Genomic DNA, 25,042 nt, shown 5'->3' with positions numbered 1-25,042 from the left:
ACTTACTTCTCACTTCCCCAAGCTCAGACAAGATCTAGTATAGAATACCCCCATGTTGTATGCAACACTTTTTGAGTTAGGAAATTGTCATATATAACCTTTAGAAATTCTGAGGATGTTTCAGTTTGACACCATGAGACCTAAAGCATATGTTTACTCTGATTGTTCCCCATAATCAAGCAGTTTTTCTTCTTACACATTATAGATAAGTGCTTAAGGAGACTGTCATAGTTCACTAGTGTGATTTGGTGGTCTATAGCAGACACCAACTAGTATCCCATCTTGTGCTTTATCTGTTAAGATAACAGATAAAGAGCTTTATTAGGCTATGGAATAATTTAACAAGGGATATGAGATAAGCTTGAGATATTTAAAACTAGGCTTGACAAAACACTAATATTTACACTTTATGAAATGTAGCGAAATGCTTCACTGAGTTGGAGCCTAAAAAAACTCCCCAATGTCAAACTGCAACTTCTAAAAAGAAAAACAATCTTTGAGGGGGAAGGGGAAATCACATCAGTATTATTATTCTATATTACAAATGTGACACTGCACCCCATATTCTTCACAGTGATCGTATGATATGATTATGGCATAATTATGATGCATTTTGTACAAGACCAGTCATGTGAAGTGTCATTGTAAAATATATGATTTGCTGAATATGATTATCCTATTTGTATGCATGTATCGTTTTTGTATCTAAAATTAGGAACACTGACTATGTCTCTGTATTTCAATCGTACTTACTCTGGGTGACACCCACAACTAGCCTTTCTGGTACAACAATGAAGAAGCCAGAGAGTAATGATGGCCCATCAGCAAAGACAATGGACCCTGGAAGAACTTAACCTTCCTGTGAGCATTCCAGACAGCTTGTAAGTAATGGCTGCTATGACTCAACACGGTATGCAAGAGCATGTAACCAGGCCAGGTGATTCTGGACTCCATCTTGGGATGTCAGTGTTTTCCCACAAACTGAGTTTGGGACAAAAGGGTTCCCGCCATATGCTAAAGCTGTATAAGGCAGGGAGTGACATCATCTGTTGTTCTTCACTCTCCACACAAGAGGATTTCTGAAAGCACCTGAGTAACAAAGACTGAACTGCAGGAAGTGCTGGACCCAGGCTAAAGACATATCTAGCCTGTGTATGAAAACCTGGGGATTCCAAGCTGCAAAGCAAGTGTAGCTTGTGCCTTAAGAATCTGCAGCCTGCTTGTACCATCAGTCAGGTGTTAATTCAAATCCTATCTGTCTAGTATGTTAAGTTTAGTTTGTGTTTTTATTTATTTATTAGGTAATCTGCTTTGACCTTTTTGCTATCACTTAAAATCTATCTTTTGTAGATAATAAACTTATTTTATGTTTTAATCTAAATCAGTAAGTTTGGAGTGAAGTGCTTGGGAATCTTAGCTCAGGGGTCTGTTGCATTTCCTCGCCACGTTGAGGGAGGGGCGAACTCTATGAGCTTATGCTGTACAGTTCCCTGTGCAGTGCAAGAAGGTATAATTGGGGGTTTATACTCCAGTGGGGGGGTCCTAAACTGGGAAGCTGGTGGTTATTTCGGCTATAGCCTCTCTATTGTTGGTTCATACAATGGCTGGTCAGAGAACCTGCATGTAACTGCAGCAGGGTGTGTCCCTACCTGTGTCAATGTTGGAGGAAGTGTAGGACTGGGAGCGGGTCTGCAGCTTGTCACAGCAGCACATTGTGAGAGGGAGCCAAGGCTGGTGGGTCAAAGGGCTCAGTGGTACCCCAGTTCCAGGTGGCAGCCCAGGGGAAACCTGTCACAATGTACTCATGGGGTTTTTCTATAAATCAGGTTTAAACTAATTTTTAAAATCCTCAAACGTAATATTTATTTGAAAACCAAGAAAACGCATTCACCTCTGCTTGTTACTACCAAGAAGGTTCAGCACATTTCACCATTACTGAAATAACTCTAAACAATGTGAAGGATGATAAAGCACAGAGGAGTTAGATTTACAGAAGAGTTTGTGCACTCGTGTACATCCTGAGAGCGCTATGTAAATCCAGAATGTGACATAGCTTCACCTTTGAACAACACAATGGTTTGGATTGGAAATATAGTAACAATCTCCTGCTTCTGGGAAAGATGGTGTGGACCTCATGAAAAATAGAATCAGCTTTGAGGACTAACTTGTACACATGGAAGTATGACTGGCAGTACAGATGCCATGACAGAGATCTTCATCACCTTTCCCTTTGAACCCCCACCAAGGTTTCTCTACCAAAATGAGGAGACAGCTGTCTGGAAAGAGGAAGCTTATATACAGAAGAATCCTCTCATGAGCTTGACGGATGAGGGCAAGGCAGCTGCAGCTAATTTACTGAAAATTATATAAAACAGGCCAGTTGGATTGAAGGACTGAGGGTTGGCAGAGGAAAAACTGCTCTCCATTCCTTCAAGAGGAAACTTCAAACCATATGTACTTTTTGTTGGTTTATTTTATGTTATACATTTTGTTTCTTAAGCAGCTCAAGGAAATGAGGGCTTTATAGAGGAGGCTTTAATCCTGCAGTGGCTCTTAAAATGAATTAAGAAGCTTCTGCTCAAAATGAGGTTTTTTCCCCCCTTTTTGTATCAAACTAGAGATTTCTGCAACTTGACTGAGAGTCTCAGAACTGCCACAAGAAGGGACGGCATTGAATCTCTACAGATTCAGCTCCAACACACTTATTATTATCAATGTCTACTACAGTAGCACCTTGGGACCTCAATCATAGATAAGAGTCCCACCATGCTAGACACTGTACAAACACATAAGCAGCAAACTGCTCCTGCCCCAAAGAGCTTTCCATCCAAGTACACCTCTACCCCGATATAACGCGACCCGATATAACATGAATTCTGATATAACGCAGTAAAGCAGTGCTCTAGGGGGACGGGGCTGCGCACTCTGGCGGATCAAAGCAAGTTCAATATAACGCGGTTTCACCTATAACGTGGTAAGATTTTTTGGCTCCCGAGGACAGCGTTATATCGAGATAGAGGTGTATATGGTCTTCTCTACACTACAGTTTATGTTAGTATAACTTATGTCACTCAGGGGTGTGAATATGCCACACCCCAAGTGCCAGGGTGGACAGCACTATGTTGGCAGGAGAGCTACCACCTCTCAGAGATGTGGTTTTATTATGCCGACAGGAGAGTTCTCTCCTGTCAGCAGAGAGCATCTTCACTAGACACACTACAGTGCTGCAGCTGCGTTGCCGTAGCGCTTCTAGTGTAGACTAGCCCTAAAACAAGAGGCTGCAGGAAGACACAAACAAACAGGGGAGCATAAGGACATAATGAAACAATCCTCGTTAGCATGGTAAAAAGCAGTCACAGCACACAAGCTGCTTAAGTAGTGTCAAGTTTTTTGCAGGCACCACAGCAAAGGAGAGTTTTAAGGAGGGAATTGAAAAGACAATGAGGTGACTTTACATATGTTTACAGAGATCTCTTCCCATGCAGAGGAGGTGGCATGACAGAAAGCAAAAGGTGTTTGTTTGAAATTTTAACATATGAGTGATGAAGGCTAGCATCATTGGCATAGCAGAAGTGGGAGTCGAAACCTTGACAGAATATAAAAGATAGGCAGTAGGATGAGAATATGTCATGAAAGGCCTTAAATGCAAAAATGAATAGTTTGTGTTTGATGTTAGCGAGGTGACACTTCTAATGAATCAAGTATCAGGGGGTAGCCGTGTTAGTCTGTATCTACAAAAACAACAAGGAGTCTGGTGGCACCTTAAAGACTAACAGATTTATTTGGGCATAAGCTTTCGTGGGTAAAAACCTCACTTCTTCGGATGCCACTAATGAATGTGACTGCCACAAAGGCTGCCCTGATGGACATGAAGTATAAAAAAGCACCTCTCTCCGAGGTTTAAATGGATGTTACGAGTGGAGGAGTTGTGTGCTTGGGGAAAGTGGGTCAGAAATGCTCTTAACCTGCCCCAGTAGAGTGGAAACCCTGATAGACATGTTAAGGAACACCAACTTTCCCCACCAAGTGGGAGTGCAGGGAAACAGTGAGAGAGGGTCATATCCCTGTGCTGCCCTGTGGAACCAGTCTCTAAGGGCTGGTCTACACTGGGATCTAATTACCTGGGGTCCACACAGCGCGGGATCGACGGCCACGGCTCCCCCGTCAACTGCGCTACCGCCGCTCGCTCTGGTGGAGTTCCGGAGTCGACGGTGAGCGCGTTTGGGGATCGACATATCGCGTCTTAATGAGACGCGATATATTGATCCCGGATAAATCGATTGCTACCCGCCAATACGGTGGGTAGTGAAGACGTACCCTAAGAGGAAGAGGTCTCTCACTGGGTAAATCCAGGTTCCTGCAACAGGCTCCTGGATTGGCCAACTGGGGCACAGAGCAGTTGATGAAATGGCCATGCCAGATGGAAGAGGGTGCCTTCCAGCCCCGCTCTCCACCATACAATGTTGCAAGATGCTACGCTATCAAAACATTTTGTGGTAAACTTCTCAGAGCCTTCCTGTGGCTTTTTAGACATTAGGAACTGCTCTCTTTTCATCCCCCTGCTTTTTCCTCAGCTGGGGCTCTTTTCTCAACCCTCCCCGCTTTCCTTTACAGTTGTTTTCCTCCTGAGCTTACACCAACCACCAACCCAATAACTACCCTGCTAAAAAAAAAGGTTTCTGATACTGCTGATAGGACCTACCACTACATAGGCTGCTAGCCTAGAGCTTAGCTGTCATACCCCACAATCACTTTTCAATTCAAAGACAACCTAATTGATTACATCAGCTCCCCAACATCTGAAAGTCACATGCACCTGGACAAAGAAGCTAGGTGGAGCTGCATGAAACGTCCCTTACATTTCAGCATCTGGCCTCCTGGAACTAGCTCTTTTAGTCTGCGTGAGGAGAGAAAAAAAAAAAGTGGGAGGGAATAGGAAAGCCAGCTAATGAAAGGGAAGTCAAATCCATTTGGACCTATGTCCTAAAGGAGATGGAGTGTCACCTACCAAATCCCTAACCTCAGAAAATCCAGCCATACAACAAACTTTGCGGATCTGATTCCAAAGGAGTTAGTCAAAGACTATTTGATCCTGCCCTACAAAACTGAGTTCCTCCTTCTACACAGCTGAAAACTGATATTGAGTGAGAGGGAAAGTAAGCCATGCAAGAACAGAAGATCAATATTCAAAAGTTACCAATGGAAATAGGATGAAAAAGTGGCAACTTGGCAGACCAAACTATAGGCCACCTCATGGAGACCATTGATTCAGTGCAAAACTAACCTGTTTTAGAGAAATGGAGGTGAAGGTCAAAATCCTTCATACTATCCATGAGAAGGGCTATAGGATGGGGTATACCTCAGACTCCACAGCTAATAAGGCCATGGAAAGGACAGTATCCAAGAAAAGGGACTCCTATGTAGGCACAGAATGAAAACCCTACATGGATCATGGTACTTGCACCCAGGGATCTGCATGAAATAGCTGTTATATATGAGGCTACTGCGGAGTGAGCAAGGCTTTGCTCGGCAGGCTCCAGAAGGAACATTCTAAAGGAATGAGGCACAGAGAATCCAGCAGTCTCCCTGAAAGACAAAGAACTGGGTAAGCCCACCATGGAATCACCACAGGTGCTTGGGGCCAAAGATTAATCCACCAGTGCCAAACTTCTCAGATACCTCTTATCCAGAGATGTGGTGGCATCACTCTAGGTCTCTACTCTGCATTATGGGCAAAGAGCCAAAAAGCTCTTTCACTGAAAACAAGCGATTCTGTTAATGATACCTGCCACATGCCCAGCCCTGAAGTATATACTGCATTCCTGGCATCAAAGAACAAAGGTCCTCACCAGTTTCATAGCCTGGGCAGCGTACCTGGACATATATAAAAATACTCCATAAATTAAAATAATGTAGGAAATAAAGCATCAGTGGGATCCCAAAATGCCAACCAATCAATATAGGGTGGTGGTTTTGCTTTTGTTTTGTTTTGGCATAATTTAATAGGTTTTTTCTCTCTTTTTTTTTAAATGGTAATTGATTGCTATACCCCGAATTTGATTTGCAGGAAGATTCCTTCTCAAAAGTGTTCTTGCAACCTCTTCAGCCACAACATATGGTTACCCATGTGGATTTAATTGCCATCACAGGCAACCTAAATGTCTTGCACCAGACAGTGAACAGCATTTACAGGCTTGCAACTCCTGATCCCACACATACTCCTGAACCAGCCACAGCTTCCCTCAACCATATCTGATGTGGAGGATCAGATGCCTAGCCTGGCAGTTCTTATTCTTCTCACACCTAGACCAGTTCTCAATCTCCAAATGCTCTGAGCAGGCAACGGTAGCAGGACTACCCTCCCTTTTCACTAGCCAAATGTCCCCACAGGGGCACTATGACTGTTACTGCATCCAAGATCTTCAAAGCCCTCACCAAGCAGTACTTTCCCTAAAAACAATGGAAAGAGTGGGGCCTGCAACCATTCTTGGTGAGTTATGAAAACACAGGAGCTTCTCCTCTCCTCCACCTCCAAACTCTTCCTTGGAAAGCTGCTGGATTTGTGCTAGAAAATCTACTCCTCCCTCTGCATGCTGGACTTTGCTTGAATTGCAGGACAGAGAAGGAAGTGTTAAAAAGATGATAAAAGAATAAATGTGTGTGTTTGCATTGGTACTTCGTGGAGGGCATTTTCTTCATATATTTACTGTGGGGCATATAGCATTTTTCTAAACTTTCAATGTGATCTATATTTTGCCTTATTCTTGTTTGGGTAACTAAATGCCCATGTGGCTTGGACTGTCTGCTGTGTATATAAATGTGATACCATCATTCTCAAGACAAACAAGAGACTGTACTGAGATCTCTCAGTCATTGATTTACCATATGAGCCCTCTTGCCTCTTCCCTAAAATGCCTAACTCTACTCCGAAATAAAAAAAATCAACTGGCATAAGTCATCTGGCTCTTCTCTAAATTTAGAATGAAGAGTTATCAGCCAGGATCTAAGCTGCATGCTGATTGTCTGTAACGCTTTGTCTCTGGCCTGAGTTCAGTTTAGCAATTCATCCAGGGAAGGTATACATGGGCTTCTTCTTGTCTGAAGACCACAAGCACCTTTATGAACATTCTGGGAACTGTGACCATTCCAAAGGGCAAGATTTTTATTGGAAATAATGCCATACAAAGGCAAAATAGATGAACTTGCTAAGGGTTTGGAGAATAGGATATACAGGTAAACAAGCCTCTTCAAATCCATCAACATAGAAAAGTTAGCTCTGCACATGACTGCCTTCAAAGCCTGTCTTGAATTTCAGTGTTTTTCAAATTTGTTTGGAGAATCAGGTCAGTTTCCTGTTTCATCACAAACTTTGTGAGAGACCTTTGGCAAGTCACTTAGTCTCTCGGTGCCTTAGTGCCTCGTCTGAAAAAAAAAATATATATATATATATAATGACAGCACAACCCTACTTCACAGGTATGTTGTGAGGATAAATATAGGGTGTAAGTTATGAGACACTCAAATACTACAGTGATGGGGGCCATGTAAGTACCTAAATTAGAAAGCATGCCTGTTCATACTAGGATCGACTAGGCAACAGAACAGTGATGCTCTGAGGTCAACTGAGGTCACCTTGTAATTTCTTCTGAGGGGTCACAGCAGCCCTCCTATCTGTAGAAGCTTGATTAGGAAAGTTCCTACAAAGGAAATGTCTTTATCCTTTCTGAGAGAGGAAAGAGCACTGTAGATAGGTAGACTGATAGATATTACAAAACCTCTTTGTTAATCTGCTTAGCCTTGTTTCCCTATGTATTCCCAGCATTCATTATGGTTGTATTTACAGGGACGTACGGTTTGAAATATGAAGAGAAATACTTTCATATTGTTTCATTCCACTCTCTCTTGAATTTCCTATTGGGGCTCATCTAGAGAGAAAGATTGGAGGGGGCTAACAGCCTTTAAAAAAAAAAAAAAAAAAAGTTTTAAAAGATATTGTCTGGAATAGTTTGCCCTGAGATTTTAATCTCTTAAAGCTCTTCTCCTAGATCAAGGAGTGAGCTGCACCATGTCTCTGTTTCTTGGGCATGTCTGTATTCTTGATGACCTGATATGCTTGTGATAATCAGACTCCAAGACTTACAGAGAACAAGGGAACACATCTGTGTATGTATGCTTCCAATTTTCCAGCACTTTCTCTGAAAGTAGGGAAAACCTGAGAGTTTGGATGTGTGTTCAGAGGCTATTTTCTTGGGGCATTTTTAGTTTCTTCCAAGTCTGAAGGGTACAGAGAAAATTCCCTCTGCAATCCAAGTGATGATCAGTGGTTTCACTTCTCTTTTCTTCTGAGAGGCCTTTTCTTGCCAGGACTTCCTTTGGCTATTCCTGAGATAGAACCAAGCGTCCAAATCTTCTCCTGACAGCAGAAGGGCCCCAGGTTAGGCCTGACCCAGAGGAAAGATCCCACGTGCTCATTAATCTAAGATTAAGGGGTTCAGTCTGTTTTCCCTGCTAAGACCTATATCAAACCCAGCAGGTTTAGTGGGTATCCTGGAGCAGGCTGCAAGGGAAACCCCATCTGGTTTAGGGCAAACAAAAATAGGGGCTAAACAAAGCCCTGGTACAGTGGAAGGAAGTGAGGGTATAAGGAAGCAGACATGTCTATTTATAAGGCCCCTTACCACAATCTCCCTGGTTTATGCACGGTCTTCCATCCACAGTTTCAGGCAATAGTTCATCTGTTCCATGTTCCACAATTATGGCTCTGCCACAAACCCGCAAACTTCCCCAACGCATTAGGGACACTCTTCTGGCACTGCTCCCCTCAGTGGGAACCAGCGATCACTTCCTCAGCTGCACCTTCTCCTCTTCAGCCAAGTGGGCCTTTCCTTGCCCTGGGGAAGTAACTGGAGTGATCCCTGCCCAGAATGAATTGCCTGTGAAGGGGCTGGTTTCTGTCAACAGTGGACACAGAGACTCTATTAGGGAAGTAATAGAGAGGCACACATTTTTGCATTTCCCTCTTCCATGATTTGTTCACCATTCTGCACTTCATGTGGATAAGCAGGGGCTTCAGCCACCTCAGTGTCTCAGCACCAGGGAAAGAATGCATCTATTCCCTTTGCCAATACACAATCTCAAGAAATGAGTGGGGAAATTATTCTATTAAAGAGGAAAGGGGGAAGAAGCTCTGCCGTGGAGAACTCTGGAACTGTCTAACTGAAGCTATGAAGGCAGAATGAAACTAGCGTGCTCTTCAGAGGGATAGACAAACCCCTTCCTCAAAGGGTCTGATAAATCTGGTCCAGCCTCCAAAGCAGCTGCAAGCAGACTGAAAGACTCAGGACCCTCTGTTGCTTGTAACAGATCTGTGGACCTCAGTAAGATGAAGAACAGACTATTTGTCTTACTCAAGCAGCTAATTTTATTGACTGTGATTGGAAGGATCACTCTAACCCAGCGGTTCCCAAACTGTGGATCACATGGGGTCACCAGGGCTGTTGTTAGACACCCTGCCACCAGGGGCAGAAGCTGAAGCCTGAGCCTGAAGGCAACACATGAGCAACTTAGCTTCACTTGGCCCCCTCTGGAATGGGACCATGAGCAACTGCCCTGCTTATCGCCCCCTAACGCCGGCCCTGATTCTAGACTCTAGAATCTAGAGTAATACAGGACACTGGGGTCGTGTAGTAATTTTTGTTGTTGGAAGTGGGTAGCAATGCAATGAAGTTTTGAGAACCCCTGCCAACCCATCCCAAGCATTCATAGTATGGAATGCTATTGTTCACATGCGAGAGAACATTGAACCCTCTAGTGGCTTCAAAAACACTGCGACCCACAGAGGACAGAAAAAGGAGGAGGAGAAAGAAAAGTGGAGGAAGGTGAGGAGAAAAGTGATAAAAAGAAGGGGGCGGGGGGCCTGACAAGGAAAATTGAAGAGGGGAAAGATAACTGTCTTAATCCTCCAATTTAGGAGTGTTTTCCACATAGACGAGCTAGTCTAATTGAAAACGTAAGTCTGCTCCTCAAAGAATAGCCTAACCCTAAAATACTATTTGAAAATATCTCTGATAATAAGCCTCCCATCTATAGCATGTAGCCCTCAAAACATCCAGCAATTAAATTAAATTTGCTGCATTGGCTAAATTTTGTCTGGTTGTAACAGGTTTTTCAAACTTTGCAACTGGAAACAAATGAAACTGAACAAATGGAAAATATAAGCTACCATGTTAACCACAGGAGTTAACTGTTCAAAATTAAAACTGTACAATACTTCTTGGAGAGATCAGTCTCTTTACAAAAAGATTATTCACAACATATCTAAGCCATATTGCTGAAATTTTAAAAACATCCTGAGTGAAGAGAATCTAGACAATTTCTAGAGAAAACTAAATAGAAGTTTATGTATTCTTGTTCGATGCTTAGAGCTTCTACATGAAAGGTAATATTTCTACTTTCATCTCCCTGACCCGGAATCATTTCTGACCCAATTTCCAAGCTATTCCAAATACCAGTTGATTTTACAGTAATGTATATCCAACCCACAGTACCCTAATACAATATAACCTGCAAAACAATATTTACATAACCCTGAAAGCAACACACATAAAGAACCAGATTGCAACCAGTATTTTAAAACCTGAAAATACAACAGTTCTGATTATCAGCATATACAGTAAGAAACAGAAATCAAACCAGGGTTAAACTTGACCTATGACAGTGCAAATGAGGCAGCGGTCCCTAGTGACAGAAAAAGGGCCAGGATGGAGTGACACAAAGCAGTGAGATCACTCTTTTGGGTGACGGTGGATGGTGTATTGTCAGACCTCACAATACATACCTCCAAGACATCCACAAGATTTGCCGGCAAAACCTAGACAAAATTTCAAACACATACTCCCGCAAAAAAAAAAAAAAAAAAAAGTTTTAAAGAAAACCATCATATCTTTCAGGTGTTTTTAATGCAGTGGTTCTCAAACTTTTGTACTGGTGACCCCTTTCACATAGCAAGCCTCTGAGTGTGACCCCCTTTATAAATTAAAAATACTTTTTTATATATTTAACACCATTATAAATTCTGGATGCAAAGCAAGGTTTGGGGTGCAGGCTGACAGCTCACAATTCCCGATATAATAACCTCACGACCCCCTGAGGGGTCCTACCCCCCAGTTTGAGAACCCCTGCCTTAGAACATAAGAATGGTCTGACTCAGTAGGGCCTGACCAATCAATGGTCCATCTAGCCCGACATCTTCCGACAGTGGCCAACGTCAGGTGCCTCAGAGGGAATAAACAGACCAGACAATCATCGGGTAATCCATCCCCTCTTGTCCAGTCCCAGCTTCTGGCAGTCAGAGGTTTAGAGACATGCAGAGCATGGAATTGTGTCCCTAACCATCTTGGCTAATAGCCATAGATGGACCCATTCTCCATGAACTTACTGATTCTTTTTTGAACCCAGTTATACGTTAGGCCTTTACAACATCCCATGATAATGAGTTCCACAGGTTGACTATGCTTTGTGTAAAGAAATACTTCCTTATGTTTGTTTTAAACCTACTGGCTATTAATTTAATTGGGTGACCCCCTCCCACCAATTATTGTGTTATGTGAAGGTGTAGATAACACTTCCCTATTCACTTTCTCCACTGTGAGAACTGATACAGTGTACTTTATCATCCTTGCCCACAAGCTTTATGACACCTTTAAAGTTGTTCCCCTCCCCCAGGGCAAAATGGGCTTTGGTAGCATAGAAGAATGTGCCTTACACTTTCCTGCACTGGTTTAAATCTAGTTTTAAATACATTGCAAGGCAAGAGATACGATTTCTCCTGTGAGCTGTTCCTGAGCATATGGAAAAAGAGTAATATAAGAATTATGTTTCCCTGCCACAGCTTAAACTATAACATTTATCTCTAACTACTGTTTACAACAAACAGCATAAAATAGATAAGGGATTAAGAATGCAAATGTTATGTACATTTCACTGTTTTAATCAAAATCTGAAAACAAACCAGTTATCTAACTAATATACAACTTCAAATTACCTTTCTGATCATACACTGTCAGCACCAGACATTTTCTGAATACAATTTTGTATTAGAATGCTTAATTATATTCCCTAATTGGGAGATCAGTCCTGAAAGTGAATATTTTAACACTGGGAATATACTGATCTTACACTTTTATATCATCCCTCAATCCCCACCCCCCCTTACAAAACATTAGTCATCTAGTGACGACAGCTAGGTCAGGAGCCAAAATAATTTTTTTAAAACTACAGCAACTCAATACTTTTAAAGACTTAGAACCCGTGACTTCCAGAGACCTCCATGACATTCTCTGCTTTAGCCTAAGGGACTACGGGACTCCGGAGCTAGTGGGCAGCGGGCCCCTGCCAGGGTTCCAGCGACGGGTGACAGCCTTGCATGGAGTGTGGGGAGAGAACGCCTTGGGCTAGAGGCTCTCGGTGTCCCGTTTTCTCTTTGGGGAAATATGCACTCTGCAGCTCCCAGCCGCCTTAGGTGGAGGGGGAGCCCCCTGCAGCTTCCAGCTGCCAGGGGCAGAGGGGAAACCCCATAGCTCCCAGCCACCAACCGGTGGTGGGGGAAACCATGGAGCTGCAGCAGCAAGTCACAGACAGGTCACAGCTTCCATGAATTTTTGTTTATTGCCCGTGACATGTCCGTGACCTTTACTAAAAATAATCATGACCTCCATGACATAAACGTAACCTTATTTATGTTAAATTACACTGCAAGCTCCTCATGGCATGGACCATCTCTTCCTATGTGTTTACTGAATAACTAGCACAAAGAAACCAGCAATACAAACAATAATGCTGTACAGCCACACCTGTTATTTCTACTTTTTGTTTTAAAATTGCTGGAAAATATTTGGAAAGCATCTCTCCTCTCCAGTTGTCTAGGAAGATCCCAACACAAGTAGGTTATACTCCTTATATGCACAAAACTGACATTAGTACAAGTGCTCCATATGTACACACTGATATTCTAAAAAGAAAATCACAGTTAAGACCCACCTCGTGGATTGGAGAGGAGAATTTTTCTCAATATTTTCAAGAAATAGTGACTTAAAAATAGTAAGACATACCAATACAATTAAGAACACAGCACAAAAAAGTCAAGAGGCTTTTTAAAAACAGGACTATTGAATCATAATATGTTTGCATTGCTTGAAAAGTAAACAGAAAGCTAATCAATGATAGTACAAAGAATACCGCAGAATGACAGAGATTCATACATTCTATGTAAGGCTGAAAAACCTGCTGCTTCATTAAATAACCAAATATGATAACATGCACATTTTCAAATTTGTATACACACTAGAAAAAGCCACTGATCTAAAACCTATCAGGAGCGGATATTTATAAAAGTGCGGGGGGGGGGGGGGGGGGTTTGACGACTACACACCTTTAAAAAGAAGAACAGGAGTACTTGTGGCACCTTAGAGACTAACAAATTTATTAGAGCATAAGCTTTCGTGGACTACAGCCCTCTTCTTCGGATCCGAAGAAGTGGGCTGTAGTCCACGAAAGCTTATGCTCTAATAAATTTGTTAGTCTCTAAGGTGCCACAAGTACTCCGGTTCTTCTTTTTGCGGATACAGACTAACACGGCTGCTACTCTGAAACCTACACACCTTTACTATCCCACCTACTTAATACTTAGTTATAGGCAATTTACCAAGGGGCAAATGCTGCCCCTTTTTCTATATTTGGAATCACCATTAATTCCCCTACAGACTAGAGACAGCCAACAAGGGTAGAGGTTATTCCCTCTGACCAATCATTGAGTTCCCTTGTATCTTTGCTCTAAGATAAGGACAGGGCTTACCCAAAAATAAAGATGAAGTAATAAGTGGGGACATTTGCTTATATTTAGGTTATCAATATTAACCTGTCACTCACCAAGACCCTAATCCTTTAAACACTCCTATTAACATCCCATTGGAGTCAACTGAACTACTCACATGTGAAGTTACACACAACTAAGTCTTTGAAGGAATGGGCCCAAGAAAGAACAAAGATTTGATGGAAGAGACTGGGTGAATATGAGTTACCTTTCATCTAAAAAAAAACAACAACAACGACTTTAAAAAAGGAAAGGTGCATCTTCTCAAAAGGAATATAGTGCCTAATGAAGAAAACAGAATGGGTAGTTTCCTCACTACACAGCAACTTAAACCAGTGAATATATGGAGTATCCCATTATACTATACCTATTTACCTGTGAATACATAATGGAAAAGGAAATAAAGGGAAAAAATTACACACACATTTAACATTACCAGAGATATGAAAGAAAATTACATCATTTCTGTGGATGTTCATTTCTTCATATCACTCACAATTAACTTCCATTTTTAGCCTTTCTTCTAAGATATCATGACAGCAAAAAGAAAATAAATTAAAATAGAAGAAGCCTCAAAGCTTTATTTTTTAGGCTGATATGAACTATAGTGCCTTTGAGAGCAAGAAGCACACCAGGTCAACAGACAAATATTAAATGTTTCAAAAAAAGGGAATTTAGTTCACTTATGGAATGTTCCAAAAGTACACAAATTTTGGAGACAGCTAAAGACATTTTTAAAAGACACTCCATAACCATCAGATATACAAATGCAAAAATTCAATTTAAACAATCCACATGCAGTAACAAGAGAGCAGGAAAATGGAAGAAAATGGATGGAGTTTCACGACAGATTTGGAGAAAACCATGAAGTAATGTTTACAAGTATTTAAAATAAAACTGTAAAAGTTTAAGACATGGGATAATACCCGCCTCCCTCACAGGGAGGAAACAAGGATTATGGCCCCAATCCTGAACTCTATGCATGTAGATCAGGGTGGGCAAACTTTTTGGCCCCAGAGTCACATCTAGTTTCAAAAAAAGCTGTGTTGTTGGACTACTGGATTGAGATGGGAATATAAATTCCAGAGATGAGGCCTCTCCATTGAGACTGCTCTCCCACAAACTCCCAAACCTAGGGGGACTGTCAGTTCTGACAATCTCAACAGCCCCTTTTAAAAGGCAAGAAGGCAGCCTCTAAGGTCAGAACCCACACTATACTATCGGGGTGGTCAAACTGTGGCTCATGAGCCGAATGCAGCTCTTTTACAGTTAAAGTGCGGCTCACAGAGCCCCCAGCGCCCCCCAATTCTCCACCTATCAGACCGGGTGGGGGAGAGGGAGCTCGGGCGTCTGCCCTACAGCGGGCTGGTCGGACTAGGGGCTTCTGCAACAGACGACTGGTGCCTGCTGAGAATGGGGGGCACAATTTAAAGGTCCCCCCCCCCCCAAGAGCTTGAATCACAGCCCCTCAGGAGGCGCTGGGGGGAGGGAGAGGAGCTGATCCACGGGGCTGACGGTGGGTGCTGAGCTCCCACCATTTTTTTCCCATGGCTGCTCCAGCCCTGCATGGACAGGCAGCAGAAAAAGCAGCAGCTCCCCCGACAGCTCCCAGCAGGTGTGCCCCGGCTCTCAAACTTCTGAAGATTGTCATATATGGCTCGGAGGGTAAGTAAGTTTGGCCACCCCTGCCATATAGGAATCCATAAAATCTACCAATATCTTAAATCACATGCTTTTATTAGTGTTCTTATTCCTATCTGAGAGAACCATACAAACAATAGGGGGAATTATTAAGTCAATGGGAAATCTACTGAAGTCCATGGAATTATCCTTCACATTAAAGACAAGTCAAAGAGTTTGCAGAAATGGGACCTAACAGCCTATCCAAGGGAAACAGTGAAACTGACTATACACAAAGGATTGGCAATGCATATTTTTCACTCCTTTCAGCTTTAGTAATTTTGGGTATTACTGGTAACAATAATAGGTAAAGTATATTCTAGCAAAAGTGTGAATTTTAGTTGATGGTGTCCCTTCAATAGGGATATAACCTATCTGAAGCAGCAGTATTAGGCCCAAATCCCACAAATGAATCATCACAAGTGGACCCTTGTGTCAGCATGAAGGCGCCCCCCCCCCCCCCCCCCCCGCCATGAAATCAATGAGAAATAATTTACAAGATCAAATCTTCAGTTTGTAAGACAGGGAACAGTAACCACTGCTTATTACACTAATCGTAATTCTCTCACCAATACTTAGTGCTCCATGTTTGTCGTATTCACACATTGTCTCTTGCAGTTACAGTTAGGCCCCAATCCTGCAAACACTTACACACATTTTTAACTTGACCAGCATGAGTTACCTCATTGATTTCAATGGGTATACTCATGGTAGTCAAGTTAGGAATGTGTGTAAGTGTTTGCAGGGTTGGAGACTTAGATAGTAGGGACCAAATTTTTGTTATATAGGCATAAAGTACCTAGTGTATTCCTTGAATGAATCACTAGGAACCACTGCAATACAAATAAGAAATAACAGTTGGAACAACAGTTTGCTCATTTTTATATAAAATGTAAATCTATTTAATTTCCAAAATTTAATCATTTTAACCAAAGGGTAAATTGTCCCTCTTTATGAACCAGAGCCGTAGGTATTTCAAAAGGAAAGTGTCAAGGATGACAGGCCGAAAATTTAACCTACCATTGAAATACTATTTTAAAAAAAGGTTATTTGGCTCCTGATGTTAAAAACCCTAGTAGCTCCACAAAAAAAGTTCTCAGACATGTTACAAAAATGACAACTCCGTTGAGTAATCCACTAAGAAGAATCCAGGCAACCTGTTTTTCTCTCAATTGACAGATGCATATATATGTGTGTATTTTTCATGTGTCTACTCCATTCTTGTGAACAAACACGGTGGCAGGATTCTGATCAGAGCAGGTCCTTTACATATTGAAATACTTTGACTAAATACAAAAGTATCAGACAGGTAGAGAGAAGGGATGTGGGAAATGTACATATCTGCAAAACCAAACAAAGATGATAGGCCAAAACCTACTAACCCTTGACAATATCCAGAATTAAGAACTCCAATATCAACTACCACAATGACCAACTCGAATATTAACTTTAGTTAACTGTACTTATTTTCTTCGCTTGTAAAACAAAAAGGAGAATGATAAAATGTAGAAATCTGCATTTGATCACATAAGCCTCTTCAATAACAGTTTTGGAAGGCTGAATGAATGACAAAATGAAAAATATATAGGTCCTTTTCCCTGCAAGGACATGATTCTAAGAACTGCTCTGCCCCCCCAGACTTGTACTAAAAATCAGTGGGAGTTGAGAGCACTTAGCTCCCTGCAGAAAGTGCTTGGCAGATCACAGAATTCAATGCTAAATTAATATTGTTCACACCTGCTAATGAATCATCTCATTTAAAAACTATTGCCACATTGGATTAAATGTTAAGCGTTGATAACCTAAAATATTTGCAAAAAGCTTGTGTGCCTTCAGACAGCCAGCAATGGTTCTGTTAGTATTAGCATTCAGAACTTCCACAAGTATTGCAAACAGTAAACACATATCCATTCATAGATGCAAGTTTTCATTTTAAATATATTAACTGATGCCAATTTTTTTTAGCTTAATAAATACTTGTATGGCATGAACTGTTTCTCACTCAGAGGCCAAATTCCCCCTCAAATTTCTGTTACAACAATAGTTTTTAGCACAATTTAGATGTCTGCTGTAAAATAAAAATGTTTTAATCATACAACTGATCTTGAACCTTACCTTTTAGAAGAGGCAGAGGAGTTAATTCAATAGGCTTGCCCTGAGACCTAAACTGGGAGGAGCTTTGTGATCTCTTCTGTCTGGCTTTTCTGACGGACTTCCGAGAAAATCCGTCTACTTTATCCACTGACGGAGGAGTGGTTGGTGCTGAGGACATATCCCTACTGAAGGGAAACACACATTATAAATACATTCCCAGTGGATGAAAATAGGTAAAGATTAAATGTGTTTGTCAAGAGCCACCTCCTTCTTCTCATTCACATCCCTCCTAAAAACCCACTTCTGACATCAAAGAGAGATGGTCCATCAATTTACATATAGGTCTTACGAAGTAGCTTCATGGTACTATTGTAATTATTGTTCATCCTCTCCCCTATTTTGTCTATGGTCCTCACTTGTTACATTATGTCTGAATTTAGCCACTGATTCTGCAATCAGATCCACATGTAGACACCTGTGTATCCATCGAGATCAGTTGATGTCTATGGAACTCGACAGAGGTCCAGGAATATGCCTGTGTAGACCTGTCTGCAGGATCAAAACCTTAGATCATAAGCTTTTTGGGTCACAAAATCTCTTTTACTTGTTTTCACAAAGCACTATGCACACTTCTAGGAGCTCAAAAATAATAATGAATTTTAATATTAAAGTCACAACTATTTTCTAGGACAATTCAAAACAGAAATAAAATTCAGTTTACTATCCATAAAGAAAGGTGTGTGTTTTGTGGAAACAAAAAGTTCACTAAAATATACTGCTATGCTTTAAAACCAAAGAAAGTTCACTAGACTTGATAGACTTAGGTTTGGTTTACATTAGCAAGTTATGTTGGTGTAACTACGTCCCTCGGGGGAAAATCCACCTCCATGAGGATACAGTTATACTGACCTAACTCCCGAGTAGACAAACTGACCTAACTCCCGAGTAGACAGCGCTATGTCAAAGGGGGGGGGGGGCGCGGCTCAGCTCACCTGTTAACATAGCTACCATCTCTCGGGAAGGTGGAGTACCTACTCAGACGGGAGACGCCCTCCCATCAGTGTAGGTATCATCTTCACTGAAGCACTACAGTGCATGCTGTAATGATGCAGCTGCACCACTGCTACCTTTTAAGTGTAGATAAGCCTGTAGCCTGTCACTTATTTATTCTCCACTCTAGAGAATCCAGCTTTCATATTGCAAATCTCTTTGCACATTCCTTTTTCACTTTCTAATATTTCTGGAGGATATTCCAGGCTAATTCTGGGAAATTAAAAGAATATACTAAAATGGTTAATTCAACAACCAAATTCTTGATTTTTACCAGGCTTACCTTCTCTGTCAAAAAAGTTATACATTTTCTCAGTGAAGTGGAAAGAACAGATTTAAGAAAAAAAGATTTAGCCCTAGATCCAGCAAACACTTACACATGTGTTCAACTTTAATCAGTGGGGCTACTCACATTAGTCAAGTTAAATGTGTGTAAATGTTTGCAGGATCAGGGCCTTAGAGCATGTTTTTGGAAGGTCCTGAGAGCACTCAATGTCCATTGATTCCAAATATCTAAAGGACTACTATTGCTAATGGGAGATGATTTTGCAACCTGCAGTTCACCTTGAAGTACTCATTTTGTTAAAGTATTTGGGGACTGATCTGATTCATAAATAATTTAACTCAACATTATTTGGATTTTTCTTATTATGCAAAATACTTTATAAGTATGATTTTTTTTTAAATTATGTATGTTTAGAAAGATGAGGGTTGTTAATTTTCCACATCTTTAAGTTGAGAAGGTTTCATTTATCGTGTGTGTGTATATATTACACACACACACACACACACACACACACACACACACAGAGTCTACTGAAAATATAAAATACACAACTTCTCAAGGAACCAAGAGGAATCCCTTGATATTGGACAGTGAAGCTGGCATCACCTAAAAACAATCCTTATTGTATCAATTTAATTTTTCCCTCAGGTGTGGCTTCATTATCATCCCAAATAATACATCCTACATTTAATAGACTATGAGCAACACACTTTTATACTTGAAACAGATGTTATTTACCAATTGTAACAGATGCCAACATCACCATGGCATCAAGGCCCCATGCAAGATTCATGGGAAAGTCAGACAAACTATATGGAGAAATGGATATATACTTTCACCTCAACAAACCAATTTGTGATTCCTAAGTAAGGGGAGAGAAGAGTCCCTCAAAATATACAAACACAAAAAATTACCTGTTATGTCAGCAGGACTCTGGAAATATCAACAAAAAATGACACTTAGATTCTAGATTTGTTAGTCCTATTTTTTTTAAATGAGGCAAAATGTTTTCATCTCCTTGTCATGTGTAACTATTAAAAAAAACTAACCATTTATCCAGAAATATCTGTACAGTCTCAAAATGAAATTGCTAATAACATTAGTGGACAAAGACTACAGCAGATCACTCAAACTGCAGGATCATTCTGTCAGCAAGACACTTTACCCACACTTCTCTGCTGTAAATTTATGAACAGTTTCTCTCACCTGATTTATAAATTATTAAATTCTAATTCTAATTCAACAAGACTACATCCAGCATTAACAACATTACAGTAAACACTGATCACTTTTTCACATTCCTAAATGATCATTTAAATGCACTGAAAAACACTATTTCGGGGGGGGGGGTATAAGGTTATTTATTGAGCGCAGCACAAGTGGTGGATAACTGCATTTATAACTATAGCTTTCTCAATACGAAAGTGTTTATTTATAACCCGGGAAATTTTTAAGTATTTTGGTAAATGCACAGCGACATACACTAGACACTGTCACCGCTGGGGACAACAATACGAGGAAACGCGAGTGAATGTAAAAATACCGATGGATGTCACTGCAAGCGGCTAGGTAGGAGCAAGCGCCTCCACTAAGCACTCAGTGAAAGCCGGGGTGTAATTAGCTGCATTCTGACGGGTGTTGTTGGATGTCATTTCCATCCACCAGGGGATAAGTAACACAGCTGGACTCTGTCCTTTACCACCCCCGCCCCGTGATCCCCATCTTCTCTAGCGCTCCCCGACCCTCCCGCTTTCCCCCAGCCCTTCCCCCACGCCGCGGCCAGGTCGCTGCCCACTCGGGGCTGGGGTGAAGTTACCTTGACCCTCCTGGCAGAGAATTCGGAGCCGAGGAGGAGAAGGCGGAGTGAGCTGGGCTTGGCGGCAGCGGCCGGAGCGTTGTGCGCGCCGGGCTCTGTCCCTGCAGCTGCAGGAGCCTGTAGGCCTCGGCGGCGGCGGCCTCCTCAGCGCAGGGCGGCGTTGGCGGCGGGTTCAGGGGCAGGCAGCTGCTCGGGCTCCGCTCAGTCCCGTGCGCTCGGCGCGGCCCCCTGCCTGCGATGGCTGCTGCCTCACTCACATTCCCGGCGGAGCCCTGCGGAGGGGCCTGCGGAGGGGCGGCCGAGCGCGGGCCGAGCTGAGAGGAGCCGCGGTAGGGCGGGCGGCCGGGCGCGGCGAGGGGCGCTGCGGCTGGCGCGGATGGCCTCCTCTGCCGGTGGCTGGCTGGGAAGCGAGGGGTCCCGGCTGTGTCGGGGTCGCGCTCAGGCTCGCTCGCTCCTATTGTCAGCCACTCTCACTGGGCTCCGGCCATGGCACACACACACACACACACAACCAAACCTGCTGCCGCCGCCCACAGCCCGCCCCCCGCACACGCCCACTCAGCCTGCCGCCGCCGGGACGCGCCGCCTCATTGGCGCCCGCCGCCGGGAAGTGGGAGCGCCGCCGCCAGCCCAGAGCAGAGGTACGGGGCTGGGCAGGTCGGGGGCAGCGGCACACACCGGTGGCCGGGCAGCCCCCGGGCGCTACTGCTGAGCCTGGCGGCGCATAGGCAGGAGGAGCTGAGCTCTCCCTTCCCGCCCAGGGGCTGGTACTGCAGGGAGTCCGGCCCGGCTCTGGCGGTGCGCCACTGGGCTCCTCGTCCACTGTCCCTGCACGGAGCAGGCCGCCAGCAAGGCCTCGGACCGGGTCGCGCTGCCCGCCTGGCCCTGCAGCTCGGGGAGACCCATGCCCTGCTGCGGAGCTGGCACCCAGGCCTCTGTGCTGGAAGGCGTCCCCCTCCCCCGTCGGAAAGGGCAAGGCCCGCTGCCCCCCCGCACCCAGCCGAGCGAGGAGGGGATGCCTGCCAAGGTAAAGCCGAGCCCTCCCCGACGGAGCCCCGTACGACCCCGGGGCGCTCCACAGACCTTCTGCGGGGCGAGCCCCGCTCTAAAGGGGAGGGCCATGAACCGTGTTGTCCGGCCGGTTCCCAGCCGGGATAAATGTGTTCTGCCTCCGTCCTTCCACTCCCCCTGTAGCGTCGGTGCCTCACACGTGTGTGGCAGTGGGGTGAGCAGAGCTGCCCAGCTGTTCTTCCTGTGGTCTGTGTAGTGCCACACCATACCCGTGTACCGTGACAAGGACTGGGGGGAAAGGTGCTGAATAAACGTGAATTTATATCCTATAACTGAAGAAATAAAACTGCTTTTAAAAAGTATTTGTTTAACAACCTTCCCCCCCCCTCCCCGCATTGTGAAAATAAATATGGGGAAGACACTTGCTGAATTCTCCCAATTATAAGATTTATGCCAACCCTCCACATCTTAGGGTACAGGGCACCTGGGCTTCCCAGCACGGCCAGCTTGGTGTTTTCTAAGGATTTTTTTTTTAATCGGTACAAGTATATGCGTGCAACAAAGTGAATATTTTAATAATAGCTCATAACTTTCATATTATAGTTAAATATATATATGGCTCGTGTTATAAATATAATGCAATATTTCCCCCCCCCCCATGATTCTGACACAGTTATTCCTCCTTCTGACAGAACAAGGAGTAACAGTCTCAAGTTACAGTGTGGGAGGTTTAGTTTGGATATTAGGAAAGACTTTTTCACCAGGAGGGTGGTGAAACACTGGAATGGGTTACCTAGGGAGGTGGTGGAATCTCCTTCCTTAGAGGTTTTTAAGGTCAGGCTTGACAAAGCCCTGGCTGGGATGATTTAGTTGGGGATTGGCCTTGCTTTGCCATGTCTATCAGGGATGGTCTAGACAATATTTGGTCCTGCCATGAGGGGAGGGGACTGGACTCGATGACCTCTTGAGGTCCCTTCCAGTCCTAGAGTCTATGAATCTATAAAACATTTAGTTACAGAGGAGCAAATCCCTAATATAGATGCACTTAAATCACTTTAAATCCACTTCAACCAATTTACCTTACTGTAGTAATGTATGGTATTAAGCTAAATTGGTTTAAGTGAATCTATTCTAGGGGTTTCCACCAGTGTAACTAGATCAGTTTTTGTTACACCAGTGCAAGTGTCTAACAGAGGGAAGGACTTCACCATTTCAGTTAAAAGAGAGTTTCACATAGTTATGTCCCTCCATGTCTATTAATTAAAATTCTCTACATTATCCAAATTCAGTGTCCTCCATGCCATTTGGATCATGTATAGAGCACTGGAGTGAGGCTCAGGAGACCTTGGCCGCTAGCCTGATGGGGACCACAGGCAAGTTATTGAACCTGTCTATGCTTTAATTTTCTCATCTGTACAATGGGGATAATATTTACCTCCTTTGTGTAAAGCACTTTGATATCTACAGATGAAAGGCAGTATATAAGAGGTTATTATTCTTAAAATAAGTTCCTAGTGATAGAAGGGCTAGTATGTCTGTCTACTGCAATCCACATCTCTGCAGATAGTCTCATGACCTCCCTCTCTTGCTATTTTATAAGTTAAGTTTATGTAAGCTAATAATATTTATATAAGAAAATGAATAAATCATATTTAAATTATGTATTCCATATAACTAAAACATTGCTGTGCAAGGACTTGCTATTTCCATTTTGACTGCTACAGGCATGTTTATACTGTTTATTGTAATATTTATCAGTCTGATGTGGTGATAAGCATCTCAAAACCAGGAGACCTAACAATGTATAAATGAGACTTACTTTTTCTTTATCTTCTGGCCAGCAAATTTTCCACAACTCTTCTTTCCTTTTCTTGCAGATTGTTTTTTCTTTTCTTTCCTGGTCATGTCCCATGAGTTCTTGTATTCCTTTAAGAGAAATACAAATCTTGTCCTCAAATGTGCAGGGAAATTTGTCTGCACCCTTATGAAAAGCTGTTGTCATGTTAAAGGGACACAGCAACTCTTTTTTTTTTTTTTTTTTTTTTTTTTTTCATTGAATGCTTGATTTACATTTTGTGAAATTTGTATTTCCAAGAAATTACATATTCTGGCGTCTAGGCAGCAATATAGAAAATCCAAAAAAATCACAAATGTATAATTAGCAAGAATAAAAGCTACCAAACAAGCAGCACCAAGTAAAGCTCAGAACCCCCAACATCTTCAAGGAAAAGCCCGTATTCATATCTAAACCTTTCAAGGTGCCCTAAAGGTTTAGGGCCGGAAAAAGCACTCCTCCACTGATATATCCCTATCCTAAATAAACAAGGTGCAGACTGTCATCTCAAACATCCCAGCTTATCATGATAGAGAGAGGTGTTCTCTACAACTGCACTGCACAATGTGAGCCCAATTAATTTTTAATTTTTTATTCAGGAAAGTTTAACTATGAGCCTTTAAAACAGATTTTTAAAAAATTTTCAAAGGTAGCTTGTTTTATTTTTAAGAATAGGCGTTAAAAGGCACTAATGCTCTGTGGAGAATGGTCTGTCCAGCTCAACATCTATAGTGCCAAAACAATACTGGTGGGCAAAGCCTACTCTGCAACAATTACTCCCAGATTTGGTCTGCCTAGGAGTTCCAAAGCGTGACTAAATATCCACTATCTAGAGTTCATGGACCTGTCTGTGATACAGAATATGAAGTAAATATGTGAAAAGGGAGGCCACACTGCCCAGTGCTGCCTTCCTGGATTGGCACAAGGGAAGAACCCTCTGTAAACTTTACCTAAAAACTTTTACCAAAGACAAGGTCACTGAATGGATAACATTGTGGAAGTCTTGCTCTGTTTGGTAGTAAACAGTTTTATTTAGCTACTTCATCTGGTCTGTGTGTCCATAGTGAGAGTTATATTATGCTCTATAAAGCAGTGGTTCTCAACCAGGAGTACGTTACCCCTGGGGAGACACAGAGGTATTCAAGGGAGTACATCAACTCATCTAGAGATTTGCCTGGTTTTACAATAGACTACTTAAAAAGCACAAGCTTGTCAGTACAAACTAAAATTTCATACAGACAAAATGAGAAAGTAAGCTATTTTTCAGTAATAGTGTGCTGTGACCAATGTTCCCTCTAATTTTTTATGTGCATGTGCCGAATGAATTTTGTTATGTGCACCAATATACACATCACCTCCATATTGGTGCACATAACAAAATTCATGTGGTGGGGGTGGGGC

At 42.5% G+C, this 25,042-nt stretch overlaps 1 protein-coding gene and 1 long non-coding RNA gene across 10 annotated transcripts in view; one reads left to right on the top strand and one right to left on the bottom strand.

The window, feature by feature from the left end:
- PPP2R5E (protein phosphatase 2 regulatory subunit B'epsilon) overlaps positions 1-20,931 on the bottom strand; it is a 107,055-nt gene extending 86,124 nt beyond the window's left edge. For 5 of the 8 annotated variants that reach the window (XM_005285882.5, XM_005285884.5, XM_008168226.4 and 2 more), the window contains exons 1-2: positions 20,797-20,931; positions 17,666-17,829 (exon numbers count right to left, since the gene is read on the bottom strand). In XM_005285882.5, coding sequence (XP_005285939.1) covers positions 17,666-17,822 — 157 coding nt within the window. In that variant the 5' untranslated portion in view covers positions 17,823-17,829; positions 20,797-20,931. The remainder of the gene's footprint in view (positions 1-17,665; positions 17,830-20,796) is intronic. The other 3 variants (XM_005285883.5, XM_065593780.1, XM_065593782.1) reach the window with 2 other exon arrangements.
- Positions 20,932-21,304: 373 nt separating this feature from the next.
- LOC112059505 (uncharacterized) overlaps positions 21,305-25,042 on the top strand; it is a 44,527-nt gene continuing 40,789 nt past the window's right edge. Inside the window, exons 1-2 of one of the 2 annotated variants that reach the window (XR_010600802.1) lie at positions 21,305-21,437; positions 23,097-23,180. This is a non-coding gene — a long non-coding RNA (uncharacterized LOC112059505). Of the gene's footprint in view, positions 21,824-23,096; positions 23,181-25,042 lie in introns of both variants that reach the window. The other variant, XR_010600801.1, reaches the window with a different exon arrangement.

The sequence above is a fragment of the Chrysemys picta genome, chromosome 4, assembly GCF_011386835.1.
Source record: "Chrysemys picta bellii isolate R12L10 chromosome 4, ASM1138683v2, whole genome shotgun sequence".
Lineage (NCBI taxonomy): Eukaryota > Metazoa > Chordata > Testudines > Emydidae > Chrysemys > Chrysemys picta.
The sequence above is the reverse complement of the archived record's forward strand: the minus strand, read 5'-3'. Positions and strand labels throughout refer to the sequence as shown.